This window comes from Coffea arabica, chromosome 10c (genome assembly GCF_036785885.1).
Source record: "Coffea arabica cultivar ET-39 chromosome 10c, Coffea Arabica ET-39 HiFi, whole genome shotgun sequence".
In the NCBI taxonomy this organism is placed as follows: Eukaryota; Viridiplantae; Streptophyta; class Magnoliopsida; order Gentianales; family Rubiaceae; genus Coffea; species Coffea arabica.
The window spans coordinates 51,171,090-51,183,618 of NC_092329.1; the positions used below are offsets into that span (position 1 = coordinate 51,171,090).

At 36.2% G+C, this 12,529-nt stretch overlaps 2 protein-coding genes across 2 annotated transcripts; one reads left to right on the forward strand and one right to left on the reverse strand.

Annotated features, from left to right (window-relative positions):
• The first annotated feature begins 433 nt into the window (after positions 1-433).
• On the forward strand, positions 434-2,073 carry LOC113713710 (UDP-glucosyltransferase 29-like). The gene has a single exon (XM_027237500.2). The coding sequence runs from the start codon at positions 512-514 to the stop codon at positions 1,925-1,927; it is 1,416 nt and encodes a 471-aa protein (XP_027093301.1). The 5' UTR covers positions 434-511; the 3' UTR covers positions 1,928-2,073.
• An 8,379-nt stretch (positions 2,074-10,452) lies between these two features.
• LOC113714212 (uncharacterized) lies at positions 10,453-11,666 on the reverse strand. The gene is made up of 3 exons (XM_072068839.1): positions 11,441-11,666; positions 11,042-11,324; positions 10,453-10,999 (listed from the first exon to the last, which is right to left on the reverse strand). Exons 1-3 carry the CDS (start codon positions 11,664-11,666, stop codon positions 10,453-10,455), a joined length of 1,056 nt encoding a protein of 351 aa, XP_071924940.1.
• Positions 11,667-12,529: the final 863 nt, after the last annotated feature.

The window sequence follows — 12,529 nt, forward strand, 5'->3', positions numbered from 1 at the left end:
ATTTAGCATGCTAATTTTCTAACGGGTTCATTCATGTTACTGATCAATTACCCTTTAAATTATTGATTGGTGATAATTTTAACCGATCGGCTTTCCAATCATTGAACTTGAGCCAAGAACTTGGCCTCAATCATGCATCTACCATGCAACAACTCCATTAGCATTGAAAAAAAAATAATAGTACTCGGCATCAACTTTTCTTTTTCATTTTCTTTTGGGTTGTCATTAGTTGGAATTAAATTAGTTAATTTTAGTTTATTGCTCAACCATAATTAGTCATTTTCTCCTGCAGCTGTCAGAGAAAACTTTGTCGGTTTGCCCTTTACCCCATTATTACGATTCAGCTTCATTTGCCCAAATATTCGCATCTTGAGCTCATCAACCACAAATATTCCACTTCATTATACGTCCAATGGATCCAAAATTGAGACTTTTTATTATTATATAAGGAATGCTTCCATTCTCCTAACAAAGAAAACCATAGGATTCCAGAGATTCAATCAAATCGCCAATGGAGCAGACATCAAACGACGAATCTAATACTCGTAGATTCAGAGTTTTGATGTTCCCATGGCTAGCTCATGGCCACATGTCTCCCTTCTTAGAACTGTCCAAGAGACTTGCCCAAAACAACTTCCAGGTCTACTTTTGTTCCACTGAGGTAAATCTGAGTTTCATCAAGAAAGATAGAAACTTGGACGAGTACTTCTCCGATCATTCAATAGAATTAGTGCAACTTGATTTGCCACACTTCCCTGAACTCCCTCCACACTATCACACAACCAAAAACCTCCCACCCCATCTGAATCCAACCCTCCATGTTGCGTTTTACATGGGAAAGACCAACTTCCAAAGCATCCTTGACACTTTGAAACCTGATTTGCTAATCTACGATATTTTCCAACCATGGGCCTCGAAGCTGGCTTCACTGATTCATATCCCATCTGTTCTTTTCATGGCCGTTGGAGCAGTTTACTGGTCTTGGTCGTACTTTTATGATGCCATCAATAAAGGATACTCCGGTATCGATGGGACTTACCCTTTTCCTGCAATTGTTCTCAAGGATTATGAAATAAAGAATTCGGCAGCAATTCTCCAAGAATTCAAAAAAAATGCTTCCGAAGAAGTTTTGCTATCTACAACTAAGAGCTTTGAAGTATCTTCTGACATTGTTTTGTTGAAAACCTGGAGAGAGATTGAGGGGAAATACATTGATCACTTATCTTCCTGTTGTGGGAAGAAGATTGTAGCTGTAGGACCTCTTGCTGAACTAAAACATGATGATACCAAGAAGGAAGAGGAGGAGGAGAACAGTTCCCATCTCATCAAATTTCTGAACGATAGAAGTGAATCATCAGTGGTTTATGTTTCTTTTGGGAGCGAATGCTTTTTGTCCGAGGAAGAAAGGGAAGAGATGGCATACGGGCTGGAGTTGAGTAATGCTGACTTCATATGGGTAGTCAGATTCCCCGTGGGACATGCCATTGCCCTTGAAGAAGCTCTACCCGAAGGGTTTCTCGAGAGGGTGAAAACGAGGGGAGTGGTGGTGGATGGATGGGCACCACAGGCTAAAATTCTTGAACACCCAAGCACTGGTGGTTTTGTGAGTCATTGTGGATGGGGTTCTTTTATGGAAAGCATATATTATGGGGTTCCATTGTTAGCCTTGCCCATGCTTTATGATCAGCCTCACCATGCTAGACTTGCGGTGGAGATTGGTGTTGGCATTGAGATTTTGAGGGACGAAGATGGGCGGATCAAGAGGGAAAATGTCGCTAAAGTCATAAAAGAGGTGGTCGTAGAGAAGATAGAGCTGGGAGAATCGGTGAAACAAAAAGCTAAAGAATTGAGTCACAAGTTGAGAGAAGAAGGTGAAGATGAGTTGCACGAAGCAGTAGAGAAGCTTAGGAGTTTATGCAAAGGTTGACGCAAGGGGGACGGGCAATGACGGCCGTTCTCCCAAAAGTTTTCAAAATTTTAATATCCTCTTTATAATTTTAGTTGTCAACTAAAATTATATTACATTGGATTTGAAACATAATTATCATTAGTTATTTTTGTTATTTTGTTTAATTTGTTTTGATAAAATGTGTTATGCCAAACTAACAATTACTTGGGTGGGGGCGGGGGAGGGGAAGAGATAAGTTGAATAGTACGAGGGAGAGGGTATAAGTAAGAAATCACGAATTGGAAATCTTTCACTTACACTGAAAAAATAACAATTACTTTTCTTGTAAAAGTATATCAGTACTATTTATTTTTCCATGTGATTAGTACTACTTTTGAATAATAATTAAGAAAACATTAAGTTTATTTTAATCAAATTTTATAAAACAAAACAACTATTTAGTTTCTTTGATTACTATTCCCTCCATCCCAAATTGCTTATCACATTTCGGAGTTTCAACTTTTTTTAAAAAATAGTGATATGATGGTGATGTTAATGGATTTGTTTTCATTATTGCCATCTAAAACTCAAATTTAAATATATTATTAAAAATAGACAAAGGTGATGATAACATTGGAAAAAGAGATCCAAAGTAATCTTGATTTTAGTAAGATAACAAATATTTTGGAACATTTCGAATTAAAAAGTATGACACTTTTAATGTGATGGAAGGATTATAACTTTTCAATAGCAACTAAGGTAACATTGTACATGTCACGCAGGAAATCAAAGACCAAAAAAAAAAAAAAAAAACAACTATCGTAAATTGAAGAAGTTTCAGCCGCAGCTATCAATGCCTTGCATTGATAGTAAATACCACAATATAGAGCCTAATTTTCACATTCTTTATGCTTTGTCTGTATTTTTTAAAAATTTCTTATGCCTAATTATAATGTATCGAACTTTCATTTTATACTTTGTATGCTTCTTTGCTATAGAATTTTTTTCTTCTATTATATCATTGATCATTCGCTCCCCCAATAAACTAAAATCCCGGGTCCGTCATTAGGTTTATGTAGCATGAACTAAGTAGCAAGAATACTGAATCGAAGGAATCCCATGTATCTCAATTGTTTATGATGAAAATATTCTATAGTATGTGTTAACGAACTAACAGAGAGCAAGGGGTTTGAAGGTAACGAATGTGATGAAGTAGCTGGACCACATCTTATCAGAAAATCATTTAATTCACAAATGTCAGAATGGACAAGATCTATCAAGTTTGTGTTTCTTTTTGCCATGGGAAAGGAAGCCTCGTCATTTTTGCTTGTATGCATGTATTATCAACCACCGGTCTTAGGCTGGTGACCACCACCAAGCCTTTAAAGCTTTTGTGTCAAAAAATTCAAACGAGTGTGTTGTGCACTCGTCTGATCCGGAGATAGTTTTATTCTCATCGGTCCCCATAGGTTCAGTTGAGCCTCCCTTGTAGTTAGATTAGAATAGAGTAGAAGTAGGAATGACGATTGATAAAAAAAAAAAAAAAAAAGCGTGTATCAAACTTCTTTTGTCCATTGGTCAAATCATGAAGAACTATTACATTTAATTATTTTTCAAAAATCATACTATAACCCAAGTTAAACTATATAAGTAAGGTGTGTTATTGTACTTCAAACTAATAAAATGCACCATCTAACAAGTTTACGCATTCTGTTAGGATATGTTTTTTTTTTTTTTTTAATTTCCGAATAGATGAATAATTTTTTTACTTTGAAAATTTTTTTTCAGCCCGTGTTTCTTATACTTAATTATTTGCTTCCCGTGCGTAGGCAAAGGTCCAAAGCTAGTTATATACTGTATTAAAAATAGAAGATGAAGAAGTTTGTGCGGCACAATATTAAGTGATTTGGAAATTGTAAAAGTTGGGAAATGAAGAAAGGGATTGCCAATGCAAGAAAAACGGAAAGAAAAATTGTAGCTGCAAATGGGTTCCGGCAAGAATTCTACACAAGCTGTCCTTACTTGTGATTTATGGCAATGATAGAAATTTTATATATGTTAATCTTATACCAATGATCAGCAATTCTTAATTTCTCGGTAGTTAGGACCAATGTTTTCAGAACCGGACCGGACCGGCCGGTTCGACCGATTGGACCGCGAACCGGCCATGTCACCAGTCCGGTCTAATGCTAAAGCCGGAAGTTCATGGAGAACCGTTGAAACCCGGACGAACCGTGCGAACCGTGAACCGGCGATTTTTTAAATTCTTCAACAAAATATCAAGAATGGTGTAGATAAGATTCGAACATGGGTCTCCAAGTTTGGATATGACAATCTCACCGCTAGACTATAGTTAAGTTTGTTGAGAATTCTACTTGACTAAAAAATATATTAAAACATCAAGTTCTTCTCTTATTTTTTTTTTTCAATTTTTTCTTCTTAACCATTTTTAACCCAATTATCCACAACAAGATTTTCTCAAGTCTTCACCATTATTATCAGGTTATTATCTTTAGCAAATTGTAAACAAGTTGAAAATTTCAACTTTTCTTGTTTTCCAACATCTTAGTAAGTTTAATTTTTTTCTTTTCAAGGTTTTTTTTTCTATATTATTATCTTTAGTTGATTTTTTGCATTTTCTTCTTTTTCCCCTCAATTTTCATATGTTTGCCTCATTTTTGTTTTATTTTTATTCGATTAATTAAGGATGAAATTTTTGCAAAAGTAGTGCACATCCGTGTAGGAATTGGGTAGGAATTACAAATAATAACATTGGGCTGGTCAAAAATATGGTAGTTGGCACATAATCGAAGCTATTGATAATTGAATTTAAAATAATTAATGGTATAGGATCATTGAATTTAATATAACATGTTAATTAGTAATGTTTAGTAGCAATTAATTTTTTATGTGTTTAACTGTATATTTGTTTTTCAAAAATTTTTAGTTTTTTTTAGTTTGAGCAATTAGATTTATATTTTTATAATAAAATTTTAACTTTTTCAGCTTAAGTTGATGAAATTGTGAAGGTGGTATGGTTGCTTATCATGCCACTGATAAAAGTTTGCTATTCAAATAGTTTGTCTTAACTTGAACTCTTTTATGGATTTTTTTAAGGGTTGTAAAAGAATTTCAATATTTAATTTATTTATTTTTTGTGTTTTTATTTGTGATAATTGGTGAGCATTTGGATTGTATCTATCTATGTTTATAATGAATTTATGAAAACTTATGGTGAATTATGATATTTTAATTATATTTATCATTCCATATTTTATGTATAACTTTTAGAAAATTTATTATTATCATAACTTAAATTAAGTTATGTTGGTAAAGTTCAAGTGTAGAATGAAACCTGCTTAGTACTTAACAAAAAAAAAAAAAAAAATGAACCTTTGAACCGGCCGGTTGGACTGGTCGGACCGGTCGAACCGCGAACCGGCCACCTCTCCGGTTCACTGACCGGTCCGAGTTTAAAAACATTGGTTAGGACCCTATTCGAAATTTAGGTTCCTTTTAAGTTATTGTTTCTTCCAAGTTTTATCATGCTAATTTTGTAAGGCGAAGCATTATTTTGTGCACTCATGTTACTGATTAATTTGTTGGGGGTTTTTTAGCGCGAAATAGACGACTACTGAGATATCAAGAATACAATAATTTAATAACAATTAAGTTACAAGCATAAAAGATGAATGGCACACAAGATTTAACATGGTTCGACTCTATCATTGAATCTATATCCATGAAGAGAAAATTTGATCTTTACTATGAAAGGAAAATTCTATACAAGAATATAATTTGAATCCAAATTCAACCTTTGTATACCATCTCTCATTTCGTAAGAACTCTTTCTCTCTCTCTCTCTCTCTCTCTCTCTCTCTCTCTCTCTCTCTCTCTCTCTCTCTCTCTCTCTCTCATTATGTATAAGGTTACATATTGCTTTTGTGTGTCACTTTGTAGTACACCAACCCATAACTATTTATAAACTACTTTACTTGGCCAACACTCAAATAATAATAGGAAATAATTGTTAATTTCTAATTTTATACATAATAGAAAATAACTTTTAATTGTTAAACTCATACGAATAGAAAATTCCTTCACTACTATTTCAAGTAACTAAAATCAATAAGGAAACAAGTTACTTCCACATAATATTTATATGAATATCTTTTCACAATAGAAGACAAAGATGACTGGTATTGTAGATTAATTGGATATCAATTTCTTTAATTGCTTTTTCTAGTATGTCATGGCTTTTGTACGCATAACTATAAAGTAACTCTTTAGCTTGTACTTAACGGAGATGCCTGCCATCTTTATGACTTTCAAGAAGCATGCTCCCTGTACCATTGTGATATGAAGTGACAATACATAGTTTCCATAAAATATTTTCTTTGTTCGTTGAATTATTCTTTTAACCAGTGGAATAGTATTAACTCACTTTGCACCCTCAAATTTGTATCACTTTTTCACTTTGCACTTTAAATTTCAAGTTCAAACATTTTGCACATAAACTCTCAATTTTAGATATTTTGCACTCTGAAGTCTCAAATTTGTCTCATTTAAATCCAATCATTGATAACCATAGCAAAATTAACAAGACAAAGAATTGTATATTAATGATAATGTATTATTTTGTTCTATCCGTTATCGATTGAATCCTTTTAATCACTTTCAACCCATTGTCATTGATTTGTTTAATTGCAATTATTAATATTTTGGATAGCAATAATATGTAAAAAAAAATTATTTACTTGCATCACAAATACATTTTTCAAGACATCTTTTTATCTTTCCAATCACTTTTTTTTCTCATATGCATCACATCACAAAAAATTTTACAATAATTATTTCAAAGAATCTCTTATTCAAACACAACCATTGTCAGCAAATTAATAAGATAATAGATAGTGTAAATTAATGAAAATATATTGTTTTATTCTAATTGCAATATTTTAGCTCATTTGACCACTTTTAGCACATTATCATTGATTTGTAAGATTCTATATGCCATTAATTTTGCCAATATTATCATTGATTGGACTTAAATGGAACAAATTTAAAAGTTTAGGGTACAGAGTGTATAAAATGGAGAATTTGAGGTGCAAAATATTTAAAATTGAAATTTGGAATACAAAGTAAAAAATTAATATAAATTCGGGAGTGTGAAGTAGAATTAGTCCAATGGAATTAATACAGAACGAAAATGCAAATCTTACAATCTAGTCCCGGGCAACAAAAGGTAAAAAACTCTTTAACTTTATGATAAAAAGTACGAGTTGTGTTTAACTTGAAAGGATTTGAGAAAATACAATCTAACAATGAGATGGGACACATTAATAACATGGTCAAGACATTCTTATTTGCACTCTCCACTCTGGAGAGCCAGAAAATGTGCAGAAAAATAAATATAATGCATAGAGATGACAAGAATCAATAAGAGAATTAACATGTTACTGATACCAGCTTTCGCACTACAACAAAAATGACCTTTTCTAACATGTCTATAAGGACATTTACTGGTTTATTTCATTATAGCATTTCTATTATGACATTTATTATCAACTTAATAATATATGCTCTAATTTTTTTTATTTTATCTGATATAAAAATAATAATGTATCTTTAGGCTCTCTATCATGACACTTGTGAAAATGTGGGATACATCAAGAAAAATTAAAACACAAAACGACGTGGTTTAATTTTGGCGGAAGATTCTTTGCCAAAACACTTAAGTGAAATCTCTTTTTTTTTTTCGAAACGATAGGATATTTTCATTGCTTTAATGAGAAAGAGTACATATACGAGCAACGGCTCGAGAGAAGCTATACAAAATGTGTTCTAAGAACACTGAGGAAATAGTCTTTCCTCATCAACAATAACGCCTAAGGCATCATCACTTAATTTTTTACTAATTAATATATGTTCTTGTCTACACAAGTCAAAAGAACACATGCAAAACAACCTCTTTAACTTAGAGATGTCTTCAAGTACTGTTGCCATCTTAATGTCCGCAGGGCTCTGCCGTTTGATTTGTCTCCACAGCTCTTTGTTACAAAACTTCAGTTTAACCTTGCTCCAGTTTCGATGCACAGCTTTGCACAAGGCCAGTTTCAGAGCTAGTGCATCATCTAGGACTTTGTTTCCCAGGCTGATCTCATTCATCATCCACCCTGTCATTCTATTTCTTGCATATTCCTTAACTGTGACTCCTATCCCTACATTATGCTGTCCTTTTTTCTTTGTTGTTTCTATCTCCATTATCACAGCTCTCTCGTTTGTATAGTTCTGATCTTGCAATTCTTGTCCAGGGACTGTTTCTTCTGTGCTCTTTCCAACTTTCGTGCCCTCTTCCTGCAGCTGTTCCATCCAATCCTTGTGTGCTCTTGCTATTGTTTTGAAAGGTGTTACTATATCTGATTTCTCGAATTCCCTCTTATTCCTTTCTTTCCACACCTGCCACAGGATATTAGCAGTTAAACCAATATGTTCCAACCCCTCTGGTCTATGCCTTGCTTCTGAAATCCTTAGCCACCATCGCTTGAAATTCCCTTGTTGATCCTTTGCCCCATCCCACTGAATAGGAGCTGCCTTCCAAATGTTCATCGCATGAGGGCAGGTCAACAGGAGGCGTTCTACTGTTTCCTGTGCAGTTCCACAAGTTGTGCAAGTAGGATCACCCTGGCCCATTCTCCTCCTCACAGCTTCCTTCACTGGCAGAGCTCCTTGAATGCATTTCCAAATGAAGAACTTGATCTTGTGCTTAATATTTAGACTCCACAGAGTGTTCCACATTTGAATAACTTGAGGGCTACCTTTTGCATAACTGGAACTTGCTCCATCAGGGTTGCCCGTTTTTCTTTTTCTGTTTTGCTTCATCAGGAGATTGTAGCCCGAGTTGACAGTGTATTGCCCTCCCGCCTTTGGTTGCCAATAAAAGCTATCCTCCCTCTCTGAAAGACTCAAAGGAATAGCTAGAATTTTGTGCGCATCATGTCTGTTAAAATTTCTGAAGATGATATTCCTATTCCATCTTTGGTGACTTATGAGCTCTTCCACCTTTTCCAGCCCACAAATGCTCCTACGACTTGTAGTCGGCCTACCTGTAGTTGTATCTGGAATCCACTTATGTTCCCAGATGCTTGTACTACGCCCATTCCCTATCCTCCTAATCAGTCCTTCATTGAGTAGGCTTCTTGCTCCCATTAAGCCTTGCCAAATCCAGGATGCATTTTTGGTGGGACTGCAATGTAAGATGAATTCCTTTGAAAAATATTTAGCTTTTAACACTTTGGTCACCAACAGATTTGGTCTAGTAATTAATCTCCATACTTGCTTTCCTAGCAGGGGTTGATTGAAAGCTTCAAGATCCTTGAATCCTAGGCCTCCTGCCTTTTTTTCCAAAGCCATTCTTTCCCAAGAAATCCAGTGTATTTTGTTCTTGCCATTAGATTCTCCCCACCACAATTTGGCCATCAGTGAACAGACATCTTTACACAATCTTCTTGGTAGCTTAAAGCATGACATAACGTACGTAGGCATAGCCATTGCGACTGCCTTCAACAATACTTCTTTACCTGCTGGACTCAAAAATCTGTTTTTCCAGTTCTGGAACCTTTTCCTTATATTGTCCCTTACGAAGCCAAAAATCTGTTCTTTAGTTCTTGAGACAACCATTGGGAGCCCCAGATATTTGCCTTGTGTTGCCTCTATCATTCCTCCAAGAGCTTGACAGATTTCTCCCTTCTTCTCGCTGACCATGTTTTTGCTAAAGAACATTGCAGATTTGTCCAAATTGACCAACTGCCCTGAGGAGTTTTCATATGCTTTCAAGACTTTCATAATCTCTCCTGCCACTCCCTTATTCGCTTTACAAAAGATGATAGAATCATCAGCAAAAAAAAGGTGAGTAAGAACTGGACCTTGCCTGTTGATCTTTAGACCTTCAATTCTTTTGCTCTCCTCAGCTCTTCTCAACAGATTAGAAAAGCCTTCTGAACAGATTAAAAACAGGTAAGGGGACAAAGGGTCCCCCTGCCTGATTCCCCTCTCTGGGGACACAAAACCTTTGACCTCCCCGTTACAATTGAATGAGTAACTCACTGTCTTCAGGCAGCTATGGATCTAGTTAATCCACGTAGCACAGAATCCCATTTGTTCCATCATAGCAAGCAGAAAATGCCACTCCACCCTATCGTAAGCCTTTGCCATGTCCAATTTGATTGCCATGTAGCCTTCTTTCCCCTGTCTTTTGCTTTTTAAGGTAATGCATATACTCATGAGCAATAATCACATTATCCAAAATTTGTCTATCAGGGATAAAGGCAGATTGAGTTTTGCTTATGCAGGTATCCAGAACAGTCTTCAGTCTATTGGCCAAGATTTTGGATATGATTTTGTAGATCACACTGCATAGACTGATAGGCCTGTAATTTTTCAAATTGATTGGATGCAGAGTTTTGGGAATGAGAGATATGACAGTATGGTTCACAGATTTAAGCATGTGACCTGAGTGAAAAAAAAGTTTTGACTGCTGGGATGATATCATTCTTAATAGAGCTCTAGAATTTCTGAAAAAACATTGGAGTCATTCCATCATGACCTGGTGCTTTTTCTGGATTCATAGAGAACAGTGCCTCATGGATTTCGTCCTCAAGGACTTCCTTGATCAGATTAGCATTCATCTCCTGAGTGATTGAGTGTGGAATACCAGATAAAATTTCTGTCATTTCATCTCTCCCTCCACTCGTGAACAGCTTCTTAAAATAGTCAGCAATTTCAGTCACTACTTCATCCTCATTATTAGTCCAAGACCCATCCTCTCTTTGTATTTTGCTCAAATTATTACTCACTCTCCTCCCCTTGACGTAAGAGTGAAAATACTTAGTATTTTTATCCCCTTCCCGCAGCCAACTGATTCTAGCCTTTTGACTCCAAAAAATTTCTTCCTCCTTATAAGCTTCGGCCAGCTGCTTCTTAATTTCCTTTAACTCCCCGTTTCTTTTATCTAAACCTGAGTTCCTAACTCTGTCCAGTTCTTGCTTAAGATCATTTATTTTGCTCCTAGAGTTAGACTGGACTTCATTTCTCCACTTCAAAAGCTCGATTCTGCAATTTTTAATCTTCCTAGTTACTCTGAACATTTTTTACCCATGTTCCTCCTTGTTCCAAGCCTGCTCCACCACTTTCTGAATCCCCTCTTTGTGGAGCCATCTCTTATCAAAATAGAACCTCTTCTTCTTCCTTCCCATCCCTGGATTAGTATCTAGTAAAAGTATAGAGTGATCGGACGCAAGGGTATCAATGTGTTGACACTTTGCCCTCTCAAACTCTTGAAACCACTCCACACTTCCAAGACATCTATCAAGCCTTTGTCGGACTTCACCTTCGTTATCCCAGTGGTTACTCCACGTCCAAGGGTGACCATCAAACCCTATATCCACTAATCTATTACAGTCTATGAAATCTCTAAAGTCCCTAAAACTCCTCTCCTCCCTATACGCTCCCCCCCCCACTTTTCATCATTGGACAAAATATCATTAAAGTCACCTGTGATTAAGAATCTGGATACCCACAATCTGCTCCTATCAGTTAACACTCTCCATTGTTCCTTCCTAATTCTCTGGTCACAACTAGCATAAACTCCAATAAACCACCAAGTAGCCTGAGAGCCATTATCTTCCAATTTGGCTTCTATAGTGAAAGCTGTAGTGTTTACCTCAACAATTTGTGTTTCCTTAGTCCAGAACAAAGCCATTCCACCTGCCCTATTCATAGCTTCCACTGTCACATTATGATCCAACCTTAGATTTCTAGCTATTCTATCTATCACATTCTTCCTATTCTTAGTCTCGCTTAAGAAAATCAGACAAACTGGTGAAATTTTGCCTCCTCGTGAAATCTCAAAACTTCATTTTGCCTCCTCGTGAAATTTTGCTTCTTCTTATCTCTCTCACAAACTCTCTCTCTCTCTCTCTCGGCAAACTCTCTCTCAAAACTCTTGGCCAAAATTCTGCGGATTTTGCTTTCCCCGCAGAATTTTCTTACAAATTTATGCCCTCCGTCTCTCTCGGCCACTCTCCTGTCCTCTGCCTTACTGAATAATGCAGAAGCTAGGGGAAGCCCTGGCCGATCTCCCCAACATTTCTAATTTCCAAACTGGTGTCCATCGAAAATTAGGGCTCTAAGTCTGAGAGAGGCCTTAGATTTAGGGCGGTATTCGCAGCATCTGCACTTATTCTTTCTTGGATTTCAGCGATCAGCGGCAAATGTCGCCTCCCCCTGGACCCTACTCCGGCACCAGCACTCTCGTCTTGGTAAACCATCCGCTAATTTTTCTCTAATTTCATTTTGTTTACTTTTGTCTGATTTTGAGTTCTTTTTGGGTAATTATTTTATGTCAATTGGTGATTTGGGGGTTGAGGGTGGATGTTGGGGTTGAGGGTTTTGGGAAGGAGAAGGTAAAGAAGGTAGAGGAGGTGATGTGGTTGTGGAAGGGAGTGAAGAGGTGGAGGTGGTGGCGGTGATGGGTGGTGGAAGAGCGGCGGATGATGAGGCGGTGGAAGCTGTGGTTGTTGGCATAGGAGGAGAGGATGATGGTATCTGAAAAAAGATTCCAAAGTAGAAGATAGTATTGAT

Excerpts from the sequence above, each read along its gene's own strand:
- LOC113714212 (XM_072068839.1), bottom strand. The coding sequence starts at position 11,666 with ATGAATAGGGCAGGTGGAATGGCTTTGTTCTGGACTAAGGAAACACAA. Across the intron at positions 11,325-11,440 it reads ATCCAGATTCTTAATCACAG|GGTTTGATGGTCACCCTTGG; the intron begins GTGACTTTAATG and ends TAGTGGATATAG. Across the intron at positions 11,000-11,041 it reads TGGAACAAGGAGGAACATGG|AATCGAGCTTTTGAAGTGGA; the intron begins GTAAAAAATGTT and ends TAAAAATTGCAG.
- LOC113713710 (XM_027237500.2), top strand. The coding sequence starts at position 512 with ATGGAGCAGACATCAAACGACGAATCTAATACTCGTAGATTCAGAGTT.